Source organism: Drosophila sulfurigaster, chromosome X (genome assembly GCF_023558435.1).
Source record: "Drosophila sulfurigaster albostrigata strain 15112-1811.04 chromosome X, ASM2355843v2, whole genome shotgun sequence".
Lineage (NCBI taxonomy): Eukaryota > Metazoa > Arthropoda > Insecta > Diptera > Drosophilidae > Drosophila > Drosophila sulfurigaster.
Window position 1 is genome coordinate 18,012,392 of NC_084885.1, and position 24,463 is coordinate 18,036,854.

General features: G+C 36.8%; 5 protein-coding genes across 6 annotated transcripts; 2 read left to right on the plus strand and 3 right to left on the minus strand.

Annotated features, from left to right (window-relative positions):
- Positions 1–11,021: 11,021 nt before the first annotated feature.
- Positions 11,022–12,063, minus strand: LOC133848425 (protein CWC15 homolog). Its single transcript, XM_062283980.1, has 2 exons — positions 11,818–12,063; positions 11,022–11,753 (listed from the first exon to the last, which is right to left on the minus strand). Exons 1-2 carry the CDS (start codon positions 11,946–11,948, stop codon positions 11,108–11,110), a joined length of 777 nt encoding a protein of 258 aa, XP_062139964.1. The 5' UTR covers positions 11,949–12,063; the 3' UTR covers positions 11,022–11,107.
- A 189-nt stretch (positions 12,064–12,252) lies between these two features.
- Positions 12,253–13,939, plus strand: LOC133847585 (uncharacterized). 2 transcript variants are annotated; one of them, XM_062282737.1, is made up of 4 exons: positions 12,253–12,362; positions 12,480–12,635; positions 12,707–12,778; positions 12,846–13,939. In XM_062282737.1, exons 2-4 carry the CDS (start codon positions 12,631–12,633, stop codon positions 13,189–13,191), a joined length of 423 nt encoding a protein of 140 aa, XP_062138721.1. In that variant the 5' UTR covers positions 12,253–12,362; positions 12,480–12,630; the 3' UTR covers positions 13,192–13,939. The 2 variants fall into 2 exon arrangements, with proteins under 2 accessions (XP_062138721.1, XP_062138720.1); XM_062282736.1 differs by lacking the exon at positions 12,253–12,362 and having other exon boundaries at positions 12,381–12,635.
- On the minus strand, positions 13,389–13,867 carry LOC133847586 (small ribosomal subunit protein eS28). The gene is made up of 2 exons (XM_062282738.1): positions 13,629–13,867; positions 13,389–13,552 (listed from the first exon to the last, which is right to left on the minus strand). Exon 1 carries the CDS (start codon positions 13,865–13,867, stop codon positions 13,670–13,672), a length of 198 nt encoding a protein of 65 aa, XP_062138722.1. The 3' UTR covers positions 13,389–13,552; positions 13,629–13,669.
- Positions 13,940–14,483: 544 nt separating the features above from the next.
- On the plus strand, positions 14,484–16,297 carry LOC133847584 (translocon-associated protein subunit alpha). The gene is made up of 3 exons (XM_062282735.1): positions 14,484–14,671; positions 14,926–15,645; positions 15,716–16,297. Exons 1-3 carry the CDS (start codon positions 14,608–14,610, stop codon positions 15,841–15,843), a joined length of 912 nt encoding a protein of 303 aa, XP_062138719.1. The 5' UTR covers positions 14,484–14,607; the 3' UTR covers positions 15,844–16,297.
- Positions 16,298–18,302: 2,005 nt separating this feature from the next.
- Positions 18,303–23,502, minus strand: LOC133847856 (interference hedgehog-like). Its single transcript, XM_062283122.1, has 3 exons — positions 23,492–23,502; positions 19,617–19,797; positions 18,303–18,699 (listed from the first exon to the last, which is right to left on the minus strand). The coding sequence occupies exons 1-3, from the start codon at positions 23,500–23,502 to the stop codon at positions 18,385–18,387; spliced, it is 507 nt and encodes a 168-aa protein (XP_062139106.1). The 3' UTR covers positions 18,303–18,384.
- Positions 23,503–24,463: the final 961 nt, after the last annotated feature.

Consider the following 24,463-nt stretch of genomic DNA (forward strand, 5'->3'; position numbering starts at 1 on the left):
TAAAATATACCAAAGTCTATAATTGGCATATTGCAATAGTACTACATTAAAAATATACTAACCAAAGCTACTTCAACAGACCACAAAATTATAATACTCTTCTATAATATTTACTCTATGGGTTGCGGGTATAACAATTAAATTTTGTATAAAATTGTATAAATACCAATAATTGTTAAATAATTATTTCATTTTGTATTCAATTTTATAAATATCATAAATGAATAATTCTTTGAAATTTTATGCAATTTTAAGATATCAACTCTTTAATTTTTTTATGCAATTGTAAAAAAAATCTTTGATCACTTTTCTAGCACATCAATGTAATTGGTTTAATCGATCTAAATTAATTTGCGCATCCCAAAAATCGTTGCTAGTATCACACACACACACATACATACACACACACATTTGGCCTTGGCTCTTTTCAAATGACCTGCTAACTAAACATCTGCTCTGCGCTTTTTGAACTGCATGCAAAACCGCATCTGCCCCTTGATGGTGATTGCTGGGTGAAAGTGCAACCGCTGCCCCACCACGTACGGAAATCGAGACGGAGCCAGAGGCGGAGATGAGGAGGCATGACGATGATGACGATGATGATGATGATGATGATGATGAGGAAGAGGAAGAGGAGAACAAGAGGCATTTGCAACCTGTGTAACCTGTGTGTGCGCTTGATTAGCGGTTGCAGTTCATTGGATCTTTAAAAGGTCGCGTTGAGTGATTAGTTAACAACGTTGTTGTTGCTGTTGTTGTTGTTGGCGTTGCTGCCACATCATTAAAGCAATTTTATTAGATTTTGGAATATTTTAACAGCAGCCTGTTGTCGATGTTGTTGGTGGCGCCACCGCATGCCCTTTTTATAACGCTGTTGCTGCTAACCGCTTATTAAAAATCCTATGAGCTGAATAAATAAAATAAAAATCAAACACAAACACAAAAAAATAGCACATGATATGCACATCAAAATAAATGCGATAAATGAACCGTTGCCGTTGCATTTATTATTTCATTGAATGGAATTTATCACCACCAAAGGCTTGCCAAACAAAACCAAACTGGAATTCAATTGATTGCTTTAATCAGATTATCTTTCATTGAACATTATCGAATTAGTTTGAAGATTTTTACCAATTGATTTGAAATCATTGAAAATATGTTAATCATCTAATTATTTGCATTAAAATATTGTAGTAAACTAAATATTAAATATGAAACAAATGAAGTGTGATTTGATGTGAGTTCAAAGTACTCGAACGAATTCTTATTACGATGCTGTTATACAATACAATTACACAATAGCAGAATGTATCTTCCAAGTACGTATGAATGTGCATACATATATATATATATATATATAAATATCTCTGTGGATATTCCCTTTGGATATGGGCAATCACCAGCACTAAGTAATTATTTATTGACAAAGCACAGCAAAACAATATGAAACATTTAAACGTCGACAACTCGAAGTGCTGATGCTCTTCAATAATGAAGTATAAAAAGTGGTTGTAAATGTAATAAATTATTATTTATATTTAGTTATGATGAGGACAAAACATTGACTAATAATGTTTTCTACAAATTGTTGTAAATTGTTAATTAATTAATAGTCATCCCACTGAAGAGACATTCGATGCAGACAAAGTGGCGTATCATCAAGCAAGTGAATCATCTCGGGCACGTCACAAAACAAAACTGACGCTGAGACTGATGCCAATTTGCTGGCAAGTAATTGTTTAGGTAATGAGACGGACACTCGACGTTGTGCGTATCTCTCTTACCTCGTTGACACGCCGAGGGCCGCACGTAAACCAAACCAAACACAGCCCCAAACGCCCTGAACTTCAACTCGCTCGCTCACTGGCTCATTAGTATGCATAACCCGAGGTAAGCCAACAGTTGATAGCGATTGCGATTGCGATCGACTGGGAATATGGGAACTCCAAAGAATTGACGTTGACCGGTGCGAATTGTTTGTTTTTTGCCCCATATTGTAGAGGGCGGAAATAACAGTCAGTACAATATGCCAAGCAAAGCGAACTCATAACGCTGAATGGGCCACAAAATCTGAAGATAATTCATAGCATAACATACATAACTTAACTTTATGTATTTCGTAATCTTATAAAAGGAAAAAATAAATAATAATAATAATAATAATAATAATAATAATAATAATAATAATAATAATAATAATAATAATAATAATAATAATAATAATAATAATAATAATAATAATAATAATAATAATAATAATAATAATAATAATAATAATAATAATAATAATAATAATAATAAAAATTGATGTTCAGTTTAAAAAAGAAAAGAATCTCTTTACATAGAAGCTTAAGCTAAGAAGTTATATTAATACTTTAATTTAAATTAACTCGATACAACAAACTCAATTTACAAATTAATTTTGAAGCAATTCTAAGACAATTTATGTAAAAATTAATTTTTTGAATCAATGCTTAAAATTTCACTTAATATCCCAATATAAACATGTATGTACATATGTGTTGAATTATATAATTCAGTTTATTTGAATGTATTAAGCAAATATCTGAGCTCGATATCTGTCACTTCAATTCAGTTTATTGTCGGGTATTTCACAGTTCTCTTCATCGCAGTTTCTTTCCCAACTTGCTCAATGCATCACCTCAGTTTCTAAGATTCGGAATATGATTTTTCCTAAATGTCCAACGCATCATCATTTGAATGTAGAGCTGTGTAAATTTATAAATAAATATCGTTTATTCATTACAACATTTCTGATCACCTTTGCGTCATAGTAGAGAGCGTTAAAGACTTGGCCTTTGTTCCCACAACGAAGCTAAACTTTATTATATAATATCTAGAGAAAAAAAACCCAAATAAAGAGAGTAATGGACTGATACTACACATCTTAATGTAGTTTCACTTAACCTAAATCGTTCTATTTTAATGTGTTTGCTTAAATAAATTTAAAGTTTATAATACTTTAAACTCAAATGGATTATTTTTCATATAGTATCTTTCATCTTTTTTAAATAACAACTTCTTATCATAATTTAAACTTAAATAGATTATCGTATCTTTCTTATTTGAAATTTAAAATTTCTTCGCAATGTATTTTAAAAAGTTATTAAAGTATTTATCTCTAATGTTAAAATGCAGTGCACAATTCAATTAATTTTATTACACTTAATAAAGTTAGATGGCAATTATATGTACTTTGTGGGTTTTGAGTTGGGTTTTGTCTTGTAAATTATGTAAATGGTTCGGCTCGGTTCGGCTTCAGTTGAATTAACCGGTACAACTAAGTTTGGTTCCGATTTGCAACGCTACTCGAAATGAGCTTCGCAAGAGACAATTTATAGACCGTTTGAAAGACATCAACTTGGGTAAATAGTATACAAAGTGGGTGAGCAACTAACTGTGTCTACTAAATCGTAAATCATTAGAATAACAGGTTGGCAGTTCGACGCACTGACACTTGGTGAATCATGCAGATATAGAGGCAGAGGCAGTTTTTCGCTGACGTCACAAATGCGATGGCAACAAGAGAAGAGGGAGACAAATGCAACAAAATTGCAAGTTAAACGTGTGCAAAGCCAAAGCGGCTGAAGAAGAAACCTTTAACCAAGACCCAGCTTCGAATGGCTATAAACAAAGGTAGGGAAATAGGAACGGTTCACTCCCTGGCTGACCAGAGAAACAGAGAGAGAGAGAGCGAGAGAGAGAGAGACAATTTTTCAAATTGAAATGCATGGTGAAAACCGCAAGGTTCTTAACTACCTCTATTTATTGGCGCACATAATAGATGCGTTTTGGAAATCGCACTGTGCGTTACCCAAGGGACAATTTGCCATTGGCTCCGAGTGCCTCCGAGTGCGGAGCCTAGAGTGCCCCTGAGTGCCTAAAGTAGTAGTGATGAAATTGCGAGTAAACCGGATGTGCACTGCACCCATCAGCCACTTTTTGGGGCAGAAGAGTCTGAGATCCGCAAAAAAAAGGGGGCAGACAGACACATGCGAGAAACCTACAATTTGATTATCGCAATGAGAATTGCTACACTTGGCCACCAGACCAGACGGTCGACTGGTGACCGGTAACCGGTGACTGCTGACTGGTGACTGGTGACCGCTCTTTGTCGCTTGGGTCCTCCTCAATGGAGATGTAAAAAGCAGTAAGGAACAATGTAGAGCAAGGGACATTTTAGCCATGGCATAAAAGTCGACTTGTTGTGGCTACAGCAACAACAGCAACAACAACAACAAGAACAACATCAGCTCAGTACAAATTAACAACCAGTCACATCCCTTTGCCCCACATTCGATTGCATACGGAGCCCAAGCCCAAGGCGAAGCCAAACGACACGCGTTGCATTTGTCAACATGTGTAGCTGTCTGTTTTAATGGTCAATTTCTCACTCTAAATGGCAACATAGATGCCTGCCAGCCTGCAAGCCTGTTGACCAGGCCTTAAGGCTTGGCCTCTATCCATTTTGGTTCTATTGCACTGCCAGCACTGCCAGCACTCCTTAATCTCCCATCCTAGTATGAGCTCTGACTCGGTGTTCTCCTCAGTTCTCAGTCCAGTCTCCCAAACTCTTTGCACCCTTAGCATTTTAGCGAGCAGCATAACTAAAGTGCACTTCTTGTGTTCAAAATAAACATGATATTACATTAAAAGTATGCTTACTAATTTGTTGTCGCTTTGCGAATGCAATTTAAAATCAATTGCAATTTTTTACTTGATAGTCAAATTTACAAACTTCGTTTAATTATAAATTTCAAAACTGTATTCTTCACCTATTAATATTATTAGAATTGAATATTCGATGAAATTATAAATTTCATATTAAATATTCAGCTTATAAATTCTTCGACATGCTTCTTTATATTTATTTAAAAAGGTTTTTTTCTCGAAATTAAATTCAAATATAAAGTAATACTAAAAACAAAATCAATTTAAGCTATTGAAACTAAATAAAATTAAGCAAACATTGAATTCAAGCAACTAAAAGATATTTGAAACCCAAAATATAAAAATTCTAAATGAATATTCTCTATGGATTAAGCATATAAATTTGCAAATCTGTAGATTTAATGTAATAATAATAATAATAATAATAATATTAATAGAGCACAAAACTAAATGCATAACCTTTAGCAAAGGTCTTTAAACCGCACTTTAGTTTAGTGGTGGGACCACACTTTCTACATTTAAAGGTTTGCTGCCTTGTTTCTGATATAAATAAATAAAAGTAAGAGCATTGAGGAGTCGCCTGACTTCTGTTTGTTCCAATTGACTTTCAACTTGAAGCGGGCAAGAAGAATATTCGAAGGGAACGCGTTTTGCGGCCAGTGCCAACTTCTATTCCCATTCCCAATCCCAATCCTAGTTCTAGTTCCGTTTCTGTGCCTGTTCCTGTGCCTGTTCCTCTTATTGTGCCTGCTCCTTTGACTCTTCCCATGTCCTGGTCCTGTTCCTGTGCCTGTGATTCTTTTGCCTGCCTGCCTCCTGCGTTTCTTTCGGAGCTGCGTAGTGCATAGTGTGGAGTCTGAGTCGGAGTCTGAGTCGGAGTTGGCTAATGTAGTAACATTTGGTGACTTGGGCAGATGCCGGAAATGCGTCTGCTGCAAGGAAGCACACATGTAGTTATGCCATCGAGTCCGACTGTCGACTCTGACTCTGACTACTGAGTGTGGTTGGTCTTCTTGCTTCTGCTAAATGGCTGCAAATTATTTGCAAATGTCGCTGTCACATTTTACACATAAAAATGTCACAGACACCGTGTTAGGGGAGAGCGGCGAGGGGAGAGGCGAGGCATTCCTAACGGTTAATTCTCATACCAATAATGGCGGCGGCTTAAACGCTTTTTCCAGCCAGGAAATGCATTTTCATTTAGCAGCGGAAGTAGCTGCAAATGAGCTTTTAGTTTTTACCTATTTTCACTTCTAGCCAAACGTCAATCCTACATACATATATCCAAAATCTGAATCAGAAATTGTGCACAATTTCAAACAGCAAAACCGGATGCCACAATTGCAGACGCAGTTGCAGTTGCAGTCGACGTTGAACCTCCACCTGTTGCCCAAAAACAAACTCAAGTCTGGCTGCATTAGCACGCACACACACACATACACACACACAGAGATATCTCCTCCATCAAATTACGCGGCAAATTTGATTTTAATCAAATTATCGCTAACTTTGCATTAGTTGGCATTCGATGACCGCCTTCCTTTCCTTTCTCCTTCCCATTCCCCCTGGAAACAACATTAGCCCCAGCATCAACGTCTCAATCTACCCTCGATCTCCGATCCAATTTCAGGACAAGCGTCACCTTCTCAACCCGACTTATGCGGGTCCAATATATGCATATACTTACTATATATAAATATATATAGTATATATTTTATGGCGATAAAAGAGCAATACACACCGCAATGAGCAGTCTATATCGGAATATCGACTTGATTCACACCAATTTCTACAACCGCATAACAAATAAATGTGCATTTATTTTTAAAGGTGACCGCCTAAGTGACTTACAGACTGATTGACTAACTTACTAATTGGCTTCGAATAACCCTTTGAATGCAATTTCCCATATGCAGGTACATTGAACCCACTTCAATAAATCATTAGTTATTAGCCAACTCATTAAACAACAATAGCAAATATTTCACTCCATAAATTTACTGTAAATCATAGCTTTAGTAATAACATATTACTCCTTAATAATATATCGCATTCAATATTATTACAAGTAAGACAGTCAAATGCGCTCGACTGTGAGTTATCCGCAACCCACTTTCAATAAATGTAAAAACGTGCGGTATTAGTCGCAAAATATTCCAAATCTATATACCGTAAAAATACCAAAATATACGGAAGACTGTATTTGGTATATCTATATACTGTTACATTCAAAATATACCATAGAGTAGAAAATATAACAGATTGCCAGCCAAATATACCAGAAATACCAAATTGTAGCGGGTACAAAAACATTTAAGTATGTAATAATGTATAATTACTGACCTCACTTTAAGGTGATGTAATTTTAGTCTACTTATACATACTAGTATTTAAAATGTTCTAATATTAAACAACAATGATGCATGAACTGAATTTGAATGAATGAATTTGAACTGAATACATAAATTAATTTGTTTTTGCTTTTAATGTAATGCAGTGCTATAACATTCTTTCATTGAAATTTTCAAAAGAATTTTAATTTCCGAACAAAAGTCAAATTTAAATTAATATAAAATACGAGATTAAAGATACAATTACGTCAAAAAAAATGACAACAAAATTTGTTTCTGAGGTATTACGGAAATTGTCATTTAATTCTTTAAGCTCAAATATTATTATATACATATACATATATTACTAAAATAAATAAATGAAACTTTTATAACAGAGATTGTAGAAAAGTTCTTATTCAATTAACTTAGCTGTTCTGATTTAATATCAATTGTAAGATTATCTTCTTACAAATTTATGATAATCCTTCACGTTGCAAATTTGATTTGTTATTCCCCACTTATAAAGAATAAAAGCATAACTGGAAAATTTGCAAGCAGGTCTCAGCCTAAAATTTCGGCCATGACGTTTTAAATAATTTGTGGGATTCTGAAAATGATTTCATAACTCGGTTACTGCGCTCCACTCGCCTCCTCGCCCTCGTCCTCGCCTCGCCCTCACCCGTAACTCAGCTTTGAAGATGAGGCAAGTAAGCAGTGGAATATGAAGTGCCGGACACTGTGTGACTGTCGCCAGTGGAGACGATTTACAAATGGCCATAACGAGTAAATATGTCAAGTGCAGGTGACCCGAAAAAACAACAACAAAAATTGCAATAGCAACAACAACAACAACAACAAGAGCGTGAAGCGAAAACCAAACAAAGCCAAAAACAGCAGCAACAGACAACGGGAGGACAACAGCCAGAGAAAAATATATATACGAGTGGGAGGAGAGCGAAAGGGAGTAAAGTTGGCTATCATCTACATAGCGAGAGAGAGAGAGAGGGTGGGAGAAGGGGAGGGGGGGAAGGGTAGAGAAGGGTAGCCGACAGAAACGGTTCGGTTCGGCCTTCAGTGCATGCGTTTCCGGTTGCACTCAGTGGCAAACGGTTTTCAGTGTAATTTGGTCAACTAAATTATGCAGCATCAGTTGCACCAGCAGCCAAGCTGTCAGTTTATCTCCCTTTCCCCCTCCCCCTCCCCCTTACCCACCATTCCTCAAACTGTTGCCCTTTGGCAAAAATGCAACAGCAACAGCTGAGTAAAATTTGCATTCTATAAAATTTTAAAGCAAAATAAAGTGTCGCCTCCCATGCGACGATAGTGAAGAGAGGCAAATTTTGTTGCCGTTGAGTTAGCAGCGATTATAACACATAATCTCAACATAGTTTTCAATAGAGTTTCTCTCAATTAAGCAAAATTTTGTCATGTTGCACTTGATTATTTTTAGTGCTTGTTATTAATACTTATTATTTAATACTGTGATTATTCATAGTATATCTAATAATTAAAATATGAAATAAATTCTTAACAGAATTCAATATTGCCACAACTTCAACTAACTCAGAATTATATTAATACAAATAATAAATAACACATTAATAATTTCATCCAACTTCAAATAACAATTTAATTTAAATGAAAAAATAAATAAAAAATTGTTTCAAATTCATATTATTAATTAATTTAGTTTATTTTTAATACAATAAATACAAATCCATTGTTATATTCTCTTCCTGTTCGATCCTGTTATTCACAGTCCCAAAGTGTTTTTAAAAAACTGATCAACTCAGTTGTGTGTGTGTGTGTGTGCGTGTGTGTGGGTGCGAGTCAATTGGCTGCTGTTGTGTTGTTGTAGTAAAGCCTCAGATACATATGTTCGTGGTTCTTTAGTTGGTGGTCAAGCGGCGTGCTCGGCCCTTTTGACCGCTGGCTATTTGTCACTTGCAACCGCGACTGCCATTTCCGCCAGCCAGTCGCCATATTTTTTCCTTTTTTGGTTTTGTGCAGTTGTAAAATCTGCATCAATTGATGGCCAATGACAATATGCACGGTAGAAAGGTGAGGCGAGGTGAGGTGGTGAGATGGGGGCAACGGTTCGTTCAGTCAGTGGCCACAATTTAGCGCTCAGCGACTACCGAAAAGTGCATTGCAGATTGCCTTCAATGCTGATGAATGCACAAATAATGGGCTGCGTAATGCCAAACAGGAAATAAATTATTCTGCTTGCCTCCGTCCCCGTCCCCGTCCCTGCCCGTGTCCCTCTCCCCCTCCGCCACACACACACACACACACATTTCACTACTATTCGCATGAAGCCAAAGCCAAGCATCGATGGGTCTCAGTCTCAGTCTCTCGGCCAGAAACTCAGACAGCAGCCAAGCAACAAGCAGCAAGCATCATAATAATAACAATCAGCAGCATTTGCTGCCGCTGTTGTTGTTGTTGTTGCTGTTGTTGTTGCTACAGAAAGATCAACATGAATTATCATCATTATGTTGGCAGCAGTGAACAAAAATTTTCTTATAATGAGATTATTTGATTTGCATCTAAAATGCAAGCAGCCAATATCTTATAGCGTACAAAAAGAAATTTGATTATTAACACTTAATTTGCTGTTTATCTTATTTTATATTTGGAATTCTCAAATAACTTGTATCTTTGTCTGAAACTTAAGATATTTCTAATTTTTGCATTTTATTCTTTTATATAATTTTTTGTTTTTATAGAAATCTTGATAATACTCTACATCATTTTTAAATATCATTTATATTGTTTTCATTTTTCAATAGATATTATCGAAATTTCTACAAAATTAAAAAAAAATAATATAAATAAATTGAAAGGTAAGGTTTTCATTTAAAGGTAAAGTTAAAAATTGAAATCCATATTTATCTTATATAACATTAATATGGAAAATTTAAAAAAAAAAAAGAAAAATATAGTGTATTTGAGTAAGTTGTTAGACCCATTTGTCAATACAAACAAGAGATTCATAAATTAGTAGAATTGCATAAATCCTTATAATTATCCATATGCAATAGTTCAGCTTTAAACTGTTCCGAAAATTTCATAATCGTATTACAAATACAAAAGTTGTTGAATATAAAATTGAAAAGTTCGTCAACCCAAATAAATAAGACATCAGTTAAGGATTCTTTGGAGGATTTTTCTATAAGTTCTGCTCCAATATATATATTATAATAGTATAATGAAAAAAACATAGAGTAAATAGCAAGTCGGTTTGTTACGCAGTAAAAAAATTTCGAGCATGCTTTGTTTGATCTTGATTGAACGTCAAATTGAGGGTTCGACAATTTTAGGGTAGCCGCTAAGCCGTTCAATCTAAGGGCAGGCCAAGAGAGGGCAAGGCGATGGCCTGCTGCTCTCTACTGAGGTGAGGACGTGTGCTTATTGTCAAAGTCGAAGTTCATCTCAGAGAGCAGCTTGCGAACCCATTAATAGGCGTGTAGATACAATAATACTACTGCTATGTTGTATATTCAGCATTTCTCTTTGCCACAGTTGATAATTTGCATGGGGTTCTGGCAACAAATCAACAGTTGTAGTCACTGCCACTGTTGTTGTTTTCCAGCCGTCGTCGAGGTAATTGGCCAAGTTATTTTGCGCTTTCTGCTTACTCCTTTGCCAAATTGATTTTGCTTCGTGCCTCATCAGCAGCGACAATTGCCCTGACCCTGGCAAAGTTTGCTTGCTGCTGCTGTTGCTTCTGCTGCATGATGATCATATTGTTTTTGCTGCTGTTGTTGCCGCTCTTTGCTCTTTTGCTGCGTGCCACATGTAGTCAATGGCCCCTTGTGTGTGTGTGTGTGTGCCACTTCAGTTTAGGTTTTAGTCATTTTAATGCTACTGCTGCCGCTGCTGCTGTTGCTACTGATGTTTTTTGCGGTTTCACACTTTGGTTAAGGTTGCATGCCCTTCGCACTCATCAGCCAACCACTCAACTTTTGGGTCAGCAACCAAAAACCGCTATACAATGTGTATTAATTTATTATTGAACTCTCAACACAAGACAAGTTTATAGTAGTAATAGTAATGAAGAAAAAAAAAAAACTATGTTACTTAATGTACTTATCCATAAACTTCTTATGGAAATCGGAACGCAACGCATCGTTGACAAAGTGCGTTTTCTTCTCGGGAGCAGAGCGTGCACAATTCTTAAAGACAACATCATCATCCCAACGACGCTTCACCTTCAGATCACCACCAAGGCCCGAAGTGCGTCCAGCCGCCGAGGCAGCTGTGCCCGGCTCATAGTTGATGAGCGGATTTCCTGAGAGAATATTTTCCATGCGTATGCGTTCGTCTTCCTGTTTCTTCTCTGCCTCGCGACGTGCCGTCTCCTGCAGACGCTCCTGTTTGATTTTCTGTAATTCAGCCAACAGGGCAGCGTCATCGTCATCGGAATCGCTGTCAGAGTCAGAGCTATCATTGTCCAGCGGCTCATCTGCGTCCAGATTAGCGGAAGCGTGCTGTTGCTGCTGTTGTTGTTGCTGCTGCTGTTGCAGCTGCGATGAGCTGTCCAATTTGGCACGCTTAGTACTGCTGCTGCTGCTTGCATTGTTCGCCTCAATGGCTTTGCGCACTATGGAAGGCAAAGCCTTGCCAGAGCTGACGCCAGAGCGTGCATCGCGTTCGCGTTCCTCGAGCTCCTTGCGAAAGTCACGGTTGCGGATTTCCTCGCTGGTACCTTGGCCAGTTTCCCTGCAAGCAGCCCGCAAATTATAATTCAATTTTCTTCTACTTTTGCTAAACGTTTTCAGCTTACCTGTATTTCAATTTCGTGTGTCCAGGCAAGTCGCGACTCGAGTATTGTTTACTGAGTGCGCTCAAATCTTTTTCTCCTCGTCCAGAGCCACCACGAGCTGGATCGAATGTGGGGCGAGCTGCTGTCGTCATTGTTGAGTTCGCTTAACTCTTAATTTGTTATTATTAAATTATTATAGCAATGTGATGATTATTGTTGAAAAAATGCTTGCTTGTTTTGTTTCGTATCAACTGTTTTGCTAGAGTTGCAAGTAAACAGTTTCGATAAGCAAGAGTTATCGATATTAAAAAAATCAGTGTTACCGCTCAATGCGTCAAATACGATAGCATCGATAAGCTGAATCAAGAAAATTGTTTTCAAATCTTACAAGAAAAAAAACTATTCAACAAAACGGATTTTTATATTTATTTAAATTTATTTAAATAGCTAAGGGTAAAAACTACACCAGATTTTGCAAAATATTGCTAACGTTTTGTTGTTCCGTTCTTGATTAATGTCGATATTGGCTGGTGTCGATATTTGCACGTTATCGAATTGACAACCACGTGAGTTGCGTCGAATATCGAATAGAATCGTGTAATCGATTGTTGATGCACATGCAAAACACGCGCATTTTGCAAAATAAAAAACAATAAATAAAACATGCAACTGCAACCCCACAGACACGAGTATTACAAAACAACGTTGCGAGACTTGCTGCAAAGCATCACAACTCTCATTCGCAACTATGTCAACACATTAAAAAGCCAGACACCAAACCTCATAACACAAGCAAATCGACTATGGGAATTGAGACAGCGGCAACGTTTAGTCATGGGGTAAAGATGATAGCTAGATATTTTCCCTTCCTCTCCCACTGCATAAGAGTAATGTTTTAAATAATTTCCAGTGTCGAGGCAGCAGCTGCGAATAATCTGCTTACAGCTAGTAACGCCGTATACCAACAAATTTACCAGGCAATGTGAGTCTTAAACGTAGGCACACATATGCCAATACATTTATTCTTTCTTCCTTTGGGTTTGTTACAGACAAAGTCTGCTTGAAGCGTTAGATGAGATTGCTAAGCACATTGAAGATTTCGAACGCATAAGCAATGAACTCAGGGAGGAAGCACAGCAGAATTGTGAACTGCCAACACTTTCCCACTGCACTGCATGGTTATTGCAAACGCTGAGCGTTCTGCAAACCCAGGCGAAATATTTGGAACTTCACACACGTTCACTGCATCCAGCGGCAATCGAGAGCACAACGGCAAAACAGCTGCAGAAAGACCTGCAGCTAGTCAAGGAATACGAGCTAAACATTTGCATGGGCATTGCAAAAGCGGAGCGACAACAACTTGATATTTTGCCGCCTTTGGCGATAACAATATGACCACAATTATTGCAAATAAGCACATCGTATAAATACTACATATTTATAATAAACTTGAGAACAATTGCAATTTATTTGCTAGCAATTCTCGAAGATTTTGTTGCTGTTGTTGTTGCAGAGCAAGCCACTGTTTTGAAGTTCGGTTCACAGATATCACAAAACAAAAAATGTTTAAAAAAATAAATACAACTTGGGCGTGTTGTTAACGTTTTAAGCACTGAAATACTTGAAATTTATTTACAACATTTCAATTGGGTTGATTTCATTTCATTGCATTTCTCGGGATAGTTTTATGATGTTGATGGTGTTGTTATTCCAACCTAACCGCTGTGTCGCGAAATTCCAAAATGCAAATCCTGATCTAAAAATGTGCAAGAGGGGGAGAGGTAGGTTAAATAGTGCAACTAGAGTTGTAGATTATCGTTTTCACCACTTACATTATCATAAACAAATCCCAAGCGAGTAGCACTCTTAGTTTTTAGCGTAATCTTCTGGCTTCACGTTCAGATTCCAGCAGCGTCAGAATGTCGCCCTCACGCACGGGTCCCTTAACGTTGCGAATAATTTGGCGGTTCTGTTCGCCAAGGAATTCAACCTTGACCTGTGTACACTGACCCTGGGAGCCAGTGCGGCCAAGAACCTTCATGACGCGAGCCCAAACAACTGGTTTATCCATAGTTTTTCAGTTATTTTTCTCGAAGAGAATTAACGTGCGAGTTGCGCTTCAATTGACAGACGCAAGCGAAAAGGAAGTCGCTCGCTATTCGCCACACACACGTTAAGGTGGCTGCACTTAATACGCAGTGTTGCTCTTAACTAAAAGTGTTGCAAAACACACGTATATATGTCAAATTACTTAATTATGAGCATTTCAAAATCAACTGATTTATGCAAATATTTTTATTAATTTTTTTTCAATTTTTTCAAGTAATTTTATACTGCGATTTTATTCATTTAAGCAAATAATGTAACAACTAGTCAAAAATTTGACAGATTGTGCTAATTTGCAACACTGACAGCACAATGTTGCCACACCAGTAGAAAAGCAACAAGTTCAAATCCATATATCTATGCAATTATCAATGAAATGTTTGCATATTTAAATTGATTATAAATGTCACTTGTAATTAAGGGAATAAATTAATAAAAAACAATCATTTGCTTTGCTATAAACGCTTATCGCTTGACGCGATCTGGCAACGCGGAGCTGTCAGTTGACGCGGCACCACGTAGCCATCTGACAAGTGAAAGTCGGCAGCGTTCGTGTAACTTCGGCTGCCCGCAATACCGCTGGCCAGCACACACTCTTTTAGTTTCTCTCGTTCGCGTCGGTTGTCGTCCGTTGTTGCGTTTCGTTGCGGTGCGTTTTCATTTAATTCACATTTCAAACAAAAGCACAACAATTATTGAAACAAAATGAAGAACCTTATGTTCTTAATGCTGCTGGTGTTGCCCACCATAATCTGCACCTTCACACCCGGTAAGTCTCAACTAAATTGCCGATGTTGTTTTGTTGTTGTTGCTTCCCCCCCCTTGATCGACTGCTAACGTGGCAGTCGCCAACACCGAAGAAGTGAAGAGTGTGCAAGCGCCTCTCGCTTATAAGAGAAAATATGTTGAGCTGGCACTCTCCAATCTCAACTCTCCACATTCTCTTTCTCGCACTTCCTTTCTGAAACTCCTGATATTCATTTGTTGTGTTTTCGTTCCTCTTGTTGTTGTTTTCGTCTGCAGCTAACAAACTCGGTGCCTATGCCGCCGAAGCTGTCGAAGATGATCTGGTCGATGTGGAGAGCGAAGAGGGCGCCGTAACGGGCGATGACGTTGAGACCGATGAGGATGCGGATAGCGGCAGTAGCAGCACATCTCCCCTGGCCGACACTTATTTGTTGTTCACGAAACCCCTGCATACGCCCGGTCAGCAATTGGATTTGCCCGGCGGTAAACCCGTGGAGTTCCTCATTGGCTTCACGAACAAGGGCCAGGAGGAGTTTGTGATTGAGACGGTGGAGGCATCGTTCCGTTATCCCATGGACTTTAACTATTTCATTCAGAACTTCTCGGCTGTGGCCTACAACCGTGAGGTGAAACCCGGCTTTGAGTCAACCGTCTCGTATACGTTCCTGCCATCCGATCAATTCGCTGGCCGTCCATTTGGTCTGAACATTGCGTTGGCCTATCGCGATGCCAATGGCATTCAGTACAACGAGGCCGTGTTCAACGAGACGGTGCTGATCTCTGAGGTCGATGAGGGACTCGATGGTGAGACGTTCTTCCTGTACGTGATGTTGGCCGGCATTGTTGTCCTGCTCCTGGTCATTGGACAGCAGTATCTGTTGGGCAGCACTGGCAAGCGTAAGCGTGCTGCTGCCAAGAAGGTCATTGAGACCGGAACTGCCAACGATAGCAACATCGATTACGATTGGGTGCCACAGGAGACACTCCGTGCGCTGCGTAAGTTTTTCCCCATCGAAGTGTAATTATCCACATAAAAAGCAATTTCTATATATCATTATTCTTACAGAGAAATCGCCACCAAAGTCGAAAACGCCAAAAACATCACCCAAGCCAGGCAAACAGGCCAGTCCAAAGGCTGCTGCCCAACAGAGTCCCAAGCAACGCAAGGTGAAGCGTTCGGCGGGAGATGATTAAGAAGAAGGCTGCGCAAATCTGCGATTTCGATCTATATGCATCCCCACAACTCACCACACAACACAACACAACACACACACACAACGCACACAAATGCAATTCCATACAACAAACAAAAAACATCCAACATGCGTCGTAGCAGTCTAATTACCTTATAAATAATACTATACCATTTTTTTTCGGTCATATACCATTTGACAAATGAATGTGTAGAGATTGTTAGTGTTTAGCACGAACCAGAGATGTAAAGAATGAATGAAAAATTTTTAAATTTCTGTAAACTTTAGCAAATTGAATTTTTTTTTACCCTATTTTTGTATTCAAATGGTTCTTAATACTATTTTTTTTTTGTTTTGTTGGTTTCTGTTCTATACACGAACTGCCGGCCGAACTGGTAATACATACTCTATCAAAAAACACGGGCCCAAAACTTCGTGCCACGCCACCTAATTAATTGTCTTCGTTTGTTGAAGATCCGAGAGAACGTGACCAAAACCTTCCAATTGTACGATAATGAAACAAAACTAAATAAGCATTATTTTTTAATGCTGATGTATCTTGAAAACGTTCTAATAATAATAATAAAAAAAAAGTAACAAACATATTAAATTCTTTTATACAAAAGTATCTTTAGCTAGAGAACAGTTTCGCGAGCTCTGCACATTGTGAGCAGAGTACACTTTAAGTAAAGAGGAGCTTTCCCACAAAAAAAAAGAAAAAAAATATATGAAACGAAAGCAAAACAAATAAACGAGATAATTGTGAAGTAACAAATAAATGTAACTTTTGATTTAAGAAAGATATCATCGGTGATAAGATAGCGAGCTGGTCGCCAACATCACAATTGATGTGTGAAGCTTTTTTAGTGAAATCAGCTGGCGAGCTCTGTATATTAAATTTCCACATTTCAATGCGTTCCATATTGAGAATTTTGTTTGGACAATGAATGTTTATTACGTGGAATAGTTGACCCTTAAATTGAACTAAGGTTGTGGGGTATAAGCGAAAACTCGATTAGTTTGTGAAAGTGTAAACACATGTCTTAAAGTATGTAAACAAGTTATGTGGCAACTTTATTGTTACAATAAATTTGCCAATTTTGATTTACATGTTATCTTTATCCTCTGATGAAACATTTTGAAGCAATCGTAAATTTCCATTATTAAAATGCATTAACCTGAATAATTTTCGAAGTGTATAACTATTGTATCTTTCAGATATTTTATTAAATGTATATTTTATGTGGGCCTATTTAAAATGGTACAAATCATAATTAAAATGTTGCTAACGTTGTCACTTAATATGCTCAAATAGAAGCCATAAAACCCTGATATTCAGAAAGTATATAGTTTCTATCACTATACTTCACATTTAAACACTTTGATTTTGATGTGTTGCATGAAGATGAATTTAGACTTGTACATTTTATTCCTGGCTTTTGCTTATATGTAGTACTAATACTCCATTGTTCTAATCTTAGTACATTTCATAGCGCGTGGCAAAACGTTTAAAAGAATTTGCAAATAATTGCCTAAGTGAAAAACAAAGTGTAAGAAGATGGTGCCTGTAAATCTATGAAATTGAAGTAAAACGCTTTTTGTGATTTGGAATCATAAACAAGAGCAAAAAGATATTTTTGTTCCAAATATTTTTCAAATATGTTGTGAATATTGAATTTTAGACTTTTTCATCTCTTTTCTCCCTTTTTGTTGTAGTATTTGCTACGCAAGCAATACATATATTGTTATTGAAAATTGTTTCACTTTAAATGCAGAGAGAATTTGCAATTATGATTGATTGCTTTGGTTCATTTTTGCATAATTAAAAAAAAGTAGAAAACAGCATAACATGAAATAGAACACATTGAAGAGTTTTTCATAAATAAAAAAGAGAGAGCACTATTCAGATGACACACATAAAACTGCGCGAGGTGCATCGACTGCGAGTCGAGGAGCTGAAAATGAAGATACGCATACTGCAAAAGGAGGAGGAGCAATTGCGCAAATGTTCCAGCACATGAGATCTGGAGGACATAAGCGATGCGGAGCCCGAGTCCGATGTGTTGTTTGCCTACCACGACGATGACGACAACGATCAGCGGCAGCAGCAGCTGCGGCTGGCGGAGATCGATTCGATTGAGCTTGAGCTCGAGCTCGAGCTCGATGAAGTGGTGGACGGAGAGGAGCAGCTGGAGGATGAAGAGGAGCCAGAGACAGAGGCTGAGACGCAAGTGGACTATGTGGACTTGGAAATGCAATTGTTGCTCTAACTCGAACGCGTATTTATATATGATTAAAGTAGTGTTTACGTCGCGACTTCTACAAATTATGCCTATATTATTATTACACACAAACATATAATTGTATTTATGCTAATTATTATGATTACTATTACTATTATTATTATTATTATAATCGTAATTATTATTATTTCTATACAACTATTTTTTTGTAAACGGATTTAATTGTACTTTGAATTCTTTTAGTTTTTTTTTTGGGTGGGCGCTGGGGAGTTTATCGATTACCGATTACAGACTACCAATTACCGATTATCAATTACCCCATAAGCCATTCTCTCTAATTGTAATTGTAAATCGAAATGAAATACAGTGAACAAAGCAACAAAAAGAACAACAAAAATTACAATTGTGTACTTACCAACTCTCATATATTTGCGCTTGTTTTTGTTGCGTGACGATGACGTCATCGACGAGGAGCCAGAAGAGGACGAAGATCCGGATGAGGAGGATCCATGGCTGGGTTCGTGATCAAAGCGCAATGGAACATTGCCCAGCGGTTGATCGTCTTCGCCGCTTATCTGCAACGGATTCACACGCAACAAATTTCCTTCGCTGGTCTAGAGATCGAGGAAAAAAAGAAAAATAAAAAGAAAGATTTGGTTACAAATTCGCAATTGAATTGAACAGTATCCGAATGTTGCTTAAGATTGTTGTTCATTTATTTGATGAACTAATCAGATTGGAGCTGCCAACTTGGTAGATTGGAGCTGAAAACTTGACAGATTTGAGCTGTCAATTTGATAGATAGGAAAAGCTGTCAAGTCACCCAAGCAGCATATTTTCATTTATGATAGAAGTCGAATTGTAAACTGAAAGGTAAATTCAATTTCTAAAGTTCCTAGACTGGCAATTATAATAATTCTAAAAATTATTTAAAGATGGCTCATCCTAACGGGGTATATACAGTCACGACGACCGTCTCTAACCTGGGTGTGCAAGCTCCGCAGGCCACAGCCACAACGCCAACAGATGTTCAAGGTGGGGGAGAAGGTCGGACGACGGGCGGCGGTGAGAACGTAAATTATGATCAGCACAGAAGTTACTTACTCATGAAAAAAGCAGAATCAGAATTGAGAGAGCAAGATTTGGCCGTAGAGGCCAGGAAGCGTGAGATTTTGAACAGAAAGCAAGCTAATCAAAATATGCGTGATGCCGCAGAGGCCGATAGGCTTGAGATGTTGAACATAAAGCTAGCTAATCAAAATATGCGTCAGGAGCATATACTCAGAATGAGGGTGCAACGATTAAAGATACGCATACTAGAGGAGCAGGAGGAAAATTTGCAAGGACAACCCAGCACATCAAATGTAATTTAGCATATTCATATTTTATTTCGAGCTAAATACAGATTACAGATTAAAATACCAAACCAAAAGCTTAACTGTACTTTAGATATTCACTACCTCAATAAAGATAAACCCAAAGTCTAGGTATCCTAGACTAAAGCCACATCATTAAGGAATTTCTCACTTACCTCGCCCAACTGATTGCGGGCAAAACATTGAACGACGCCCGCGTGCCGCTTTTGTACATGATGGATCACAAGGCGATTGAGCTCGATTCTCGTCTCGTTATCCAAGCTGGCATCCTCGCCGTTGAACAGCCAATAGATGTGCGGCTGGGGATGTCCGATGGCATCGCACTCAAGTGTGAGACTTTTTCATCTCTTTTCTCCCTTTTTGTTGTAGTATTTGCTACGCAAGCAATACATATTATTATTGAAAATTGTTTCACTTTAAATGCAGAGAGAATTTGCAATTATGATTGATTGCTTTGGTTCATTTTTGCATAATTAAAAAAAAGTAGAAAACAGCATAACATGAAATAGAACACATTGATGAGTCTTTCACAAATAAAAAAGGGAGAGCACTATTCAGATGACACACATAAAGCACTGACAAAATCAAGGCTGCCCACGATTTCGAGAGAGTTGACAACTAATGAGGTCAACAGCATTTAATGTAAGTGAGAGAGCGGAGGTTAAAGGAAAGACAATCTGATGAGAAGAAAACGAAGTAGAGAGAGTTTTAACATCATTGTAAAAAGTTAAAAATAAGTCAAGCATTCATATAACTATTACCAATTAATTTGTATTATATTTCATTTTTGTTGTGGTATAAAAATAACAAATATTTCCATAAAATTTGTGGGATGTATGTTTTAGAAAATTGTTAGTTATTGCCATATATTAAGTTGCTCAGTGCGTCACGCGAATCGAAAAGAGATGGCATGATTTATTAACAAATATGTTTGATAACAGAACTCTGAACCATGAAACAAACATGAATTCGAATGAGACACAAACTTGGAAACATTTTTAAAGCTTAAAGTTTTAATAATACGATTTACGAAATAGCTTTTATTTTGTATATTCTTTTAACAAATACAAACATAATAATATCACACAGTTTAAATCAATATAGAAACATTTAAAAAATTGATTATAAAATATATGTGAGAATTTCAAATAATCTCTGCCGAAAAAAGAAACACGGAAAAACTCGTTAGTTAGTTTTCTTCTTTAGCCAATTTCGAAAGTTTAATTTGATTAGTTTCGACTTCGTTTTATTTGCCATACAACGAAGGTGTTTTTGCCCATTAGTTTTGTTTTGTTTGCGACCACTGCAATTAGTGACTTTGGTGACATGTGAAGCTCTTTCGTTTTTCAACCTACTTTTAGTTGCTTTATTTACTTAAACGTACTTCAATTTATCTTGTTTATTAGTGGAGTGTGTAGTTTTGGCTCTTTTCTTGTAGTAAATTATTTATTTTGTTTGCGTTTTTTTTTTTAAATTAATACAAATGTTTTAATTGCTGAAATATTTTTGTTTTGAACAATTTTTTCAAAAATTAATTTTTGTTTTAATTTTAAAATAATCTTTAACATATGTATTAATATAAATATAATTTATACAATCTTTGCTTACATCAAAAATTTCGATAAAACAACATACATTTAAATGTTTTAAAATGTTGACGATAATTTCAATTTATAAAGGATTTTACTCTCTGCACCTTTTTTTTATATGTCAAATACACCTTTTTTAAAACAAGTAAGAAAGGTCGAACACACTTGACTGTAAGAAACCCGGTACTCCCATTTTTACCTAAAGCATATTCTTAAAATATACCAAATTAATATTCCTCAAAAAGACTGAAGACTTAATTTGGTATATCGATATAGTACTATATTCGAAAAATACCACAGGGCTCAAAATATACCAGATTGTCAGCCAAAGCAACTATATTAATATGTATACCAAATATAGCTAATGATATAGTTTTAGTATTTTTGCGGTATACAAATTGATAACGGGTATCTCGCAGTCGAGCACACTCGACTGTTGCTTTCTTACTTGTTGTATATATTTTTTATTTCATAAAGTCAAGTAAACAATAGCAATACACTTTAATAACTTTAATTGCAATTTGTAGAAGATTCGAATTTCCAGTGTAATAAGCGTTATTGTTTTGCCAGAAGTGGAGGGAGGGAAGTAGGGAATAGTATAAAAATATACATGATTGCAGCAGATTGTCGCCCGACTTGCTGACTCCTTGGTTGGCTCCTCGCTGAATGTTATCGACCACCCAGTTACGCCTTCCAAGCACGCACCAAATTGATTAATCGTCGTCGACGTCGTCGTCGTCGTCGCCATCGTAGTTGCCGCTGTTGCATGAGCCGCAAATGCCTTAAATCACGTACAACAACGAAATGTCACAGGTGAAAACGCTGTACAGATGTAGACGCGAATTGCAGGGGGGTTAGAGGGGGGTGGATGGAAAAAAAAAATCTCAGGTAGCTACTTAGATTTAGTTCCGAGTTGTTGCTGCAGCTGTGGCTGATGTTGTTGTTGTTGTTGCCGTTGCTGTTGTTGCGCGCATTAACATAAATAAATCACTCGGCGCCATCAATCAGTCTGTTCGCATTTGGCACACAAAAATCACCTTGCCCCCCCACCTCACCTCTGACCCCATCGCCATTCATTTCATTTTTGCTTTCCTTGTGCGAATTTCGAGAGTACGTTTTGTTGTTGTTATTGTTGTTGTTGTTGTTGTCGCGAGAGTTGCGTTTATGCTTAGCGCGCATATTTCTTTGATTTATCGATGTCTCGACTATTAAGCAATTAACTTTTAGCGCTGCTGCCTTTGCGTGTCCTAGACAAAGAACCTTTCCTTTCCCTTCCCTCACCTCCCCAGCAGATTCAGCTTCAGAGCTTCAAGAGTGCAAAAACCTCAAAACAAACAACAACAGAAAGAACAACATAAAGCTAATGTGGTGATAAAAAAAAAAAACAAAACAAAACAAAACAAAAAAATACAAAGTTGTTGCCACCCTGCGGTGGCAAAGCTCAAACAAGCAATGGACGAGATGCGTTGCGGTCATTTTTATTCATTACTCTCATCGCAAGAGGATTCCATGCAGAGGACACGCTGGACGCTGGACGCTGGACACGTTGCACAGATGAAGGACATTCAAGGAGGGAGAGTCCACAAAACAGCAGCAGAAGTAGAAGCAGAAGCAGCAGCAGCAAGGACAAACTTTCCATGTACTCTCGTACTTCCGAAATTAGCAAATAGAGCGCAAAATGAAGAAACTCTCGGTGCAGAAGCTCTTCTTGGTAAATATGGTTGTATATTTTACATATATTTTGTATGTTGCACTATGAGATTAACTTAACCAGATGTACTTACAAAGTGTTTGTATTTTAACTTTCGAGCAAAGTTGCTTAACGCATTTTAAATTACTTGAGAGAACAATAAATATTCATAGAAATTAATATCTCGCGATTTCATCTTAAACTTTTGAATTTCTTTCTTTTGTTTAATCTTTGTTGTTGTTTTCTTTTCTGTAATCCTCTCGATCCCAAGTGTATTCTAAATAGATATCAGATATCACGATGGAATTTGGGATACGTTCAAGTTAATTCAAGATTCATTTTTGTATCATTAAAGTGATAAAGTTTTTAGAGATTATTTAAACAATATGTTGCCGTCGCATTAAATACTTGTGTATCTTTCTTCTTTAATCTTTCGTTATTGGAATTGGATATTTCTTTCGTTTTTTTCTATTTACTACTTTCACAACTATATATGGGATTTGAATTTTGTTTAAAGCACATTCTCTTTTAAATAATTTTTAATCAAATTACATTTTTATGTAGCCTAACTGAGATACTTACATTTTTTAAAACACTACGAAAAAGAGTCAAATAAATTGAAAATATTTTATACACATACATATGTAAATATATTATTGTATTGTATTGTAGTATGTTAGAAAAATATATTTTATAAAATAGAATTTTTGCAAATAGAAAAAAGTAAATAAATAAACGATTAATAACTCACCGCCACTTCATCGCTAGACCAAATTGCATATATCCATATTAAATGTCATTTCTGACGGCGTAATAATAAAATTGCGTACTGATATTTTCTCACTATGAATCACAAAAAAAAGAAAACAATCGCAAAAACTTATAAAGCTGACTCTTATATACGCATGTGTGCTTAAATTTTCGCACGTTCTCTTATATTCACACAAAAAAAAACAAACAAAAACAAAAGCACACACTTCAACACTCTTATATTTCACTCACGTATTAACTCTTCTATTTAGAAGACTGATTTCACTTCAATGCAGACATGGGAGGCAACGAACGAATTGGACTGCGTCAATCACTAACACCAAAACAATTATGAGCTTGCGGCTCCAGCCAAGTGAGAGAGCGAGACGAAAGAAACACCGCGTAGCTTTTCGCACATTCACATTAAAAAAAGGGTTGAATTATCTCCCGCTTTCATGCCGATCGACTAAACCATTTGCGCGCGGCTTAACGAAGATGGATTTAAAATAGACGCGAATTAGATTATATGCAATTTGCAGCAACAGCGTGTGAGGGAGAAACGCAATGTGACGCTGCGTTTTGCCCGCCAAAAAAAATTTTTCACAATAACTTTATTTTATTTTTGATTAATGAACACTTTTTAGCACTTTTTATTATACAAGAACAGGTTAAAAAAACATCACACACACACGTACAAATGTAAATGCATATGTAGAAATAAAAGCTTGGCTTCCCAACACAAAATTCACTTCACATTATGCACAAATGATTTAAGTTTAATATTATTGTAGATTTATACATGCACGTACATATTATTTACATTTATTTATTACATGTATATACGTACATATTATTTATAGATCGTTTATTAATTAATTAGGAAACCGCCGCGAAATTTAATGCAAATTATGCGCCGCTCTGCACTCCGCGCTCGTCTGTCGCATACTAATATTCTTCTTCTTCGTTGCTAAAC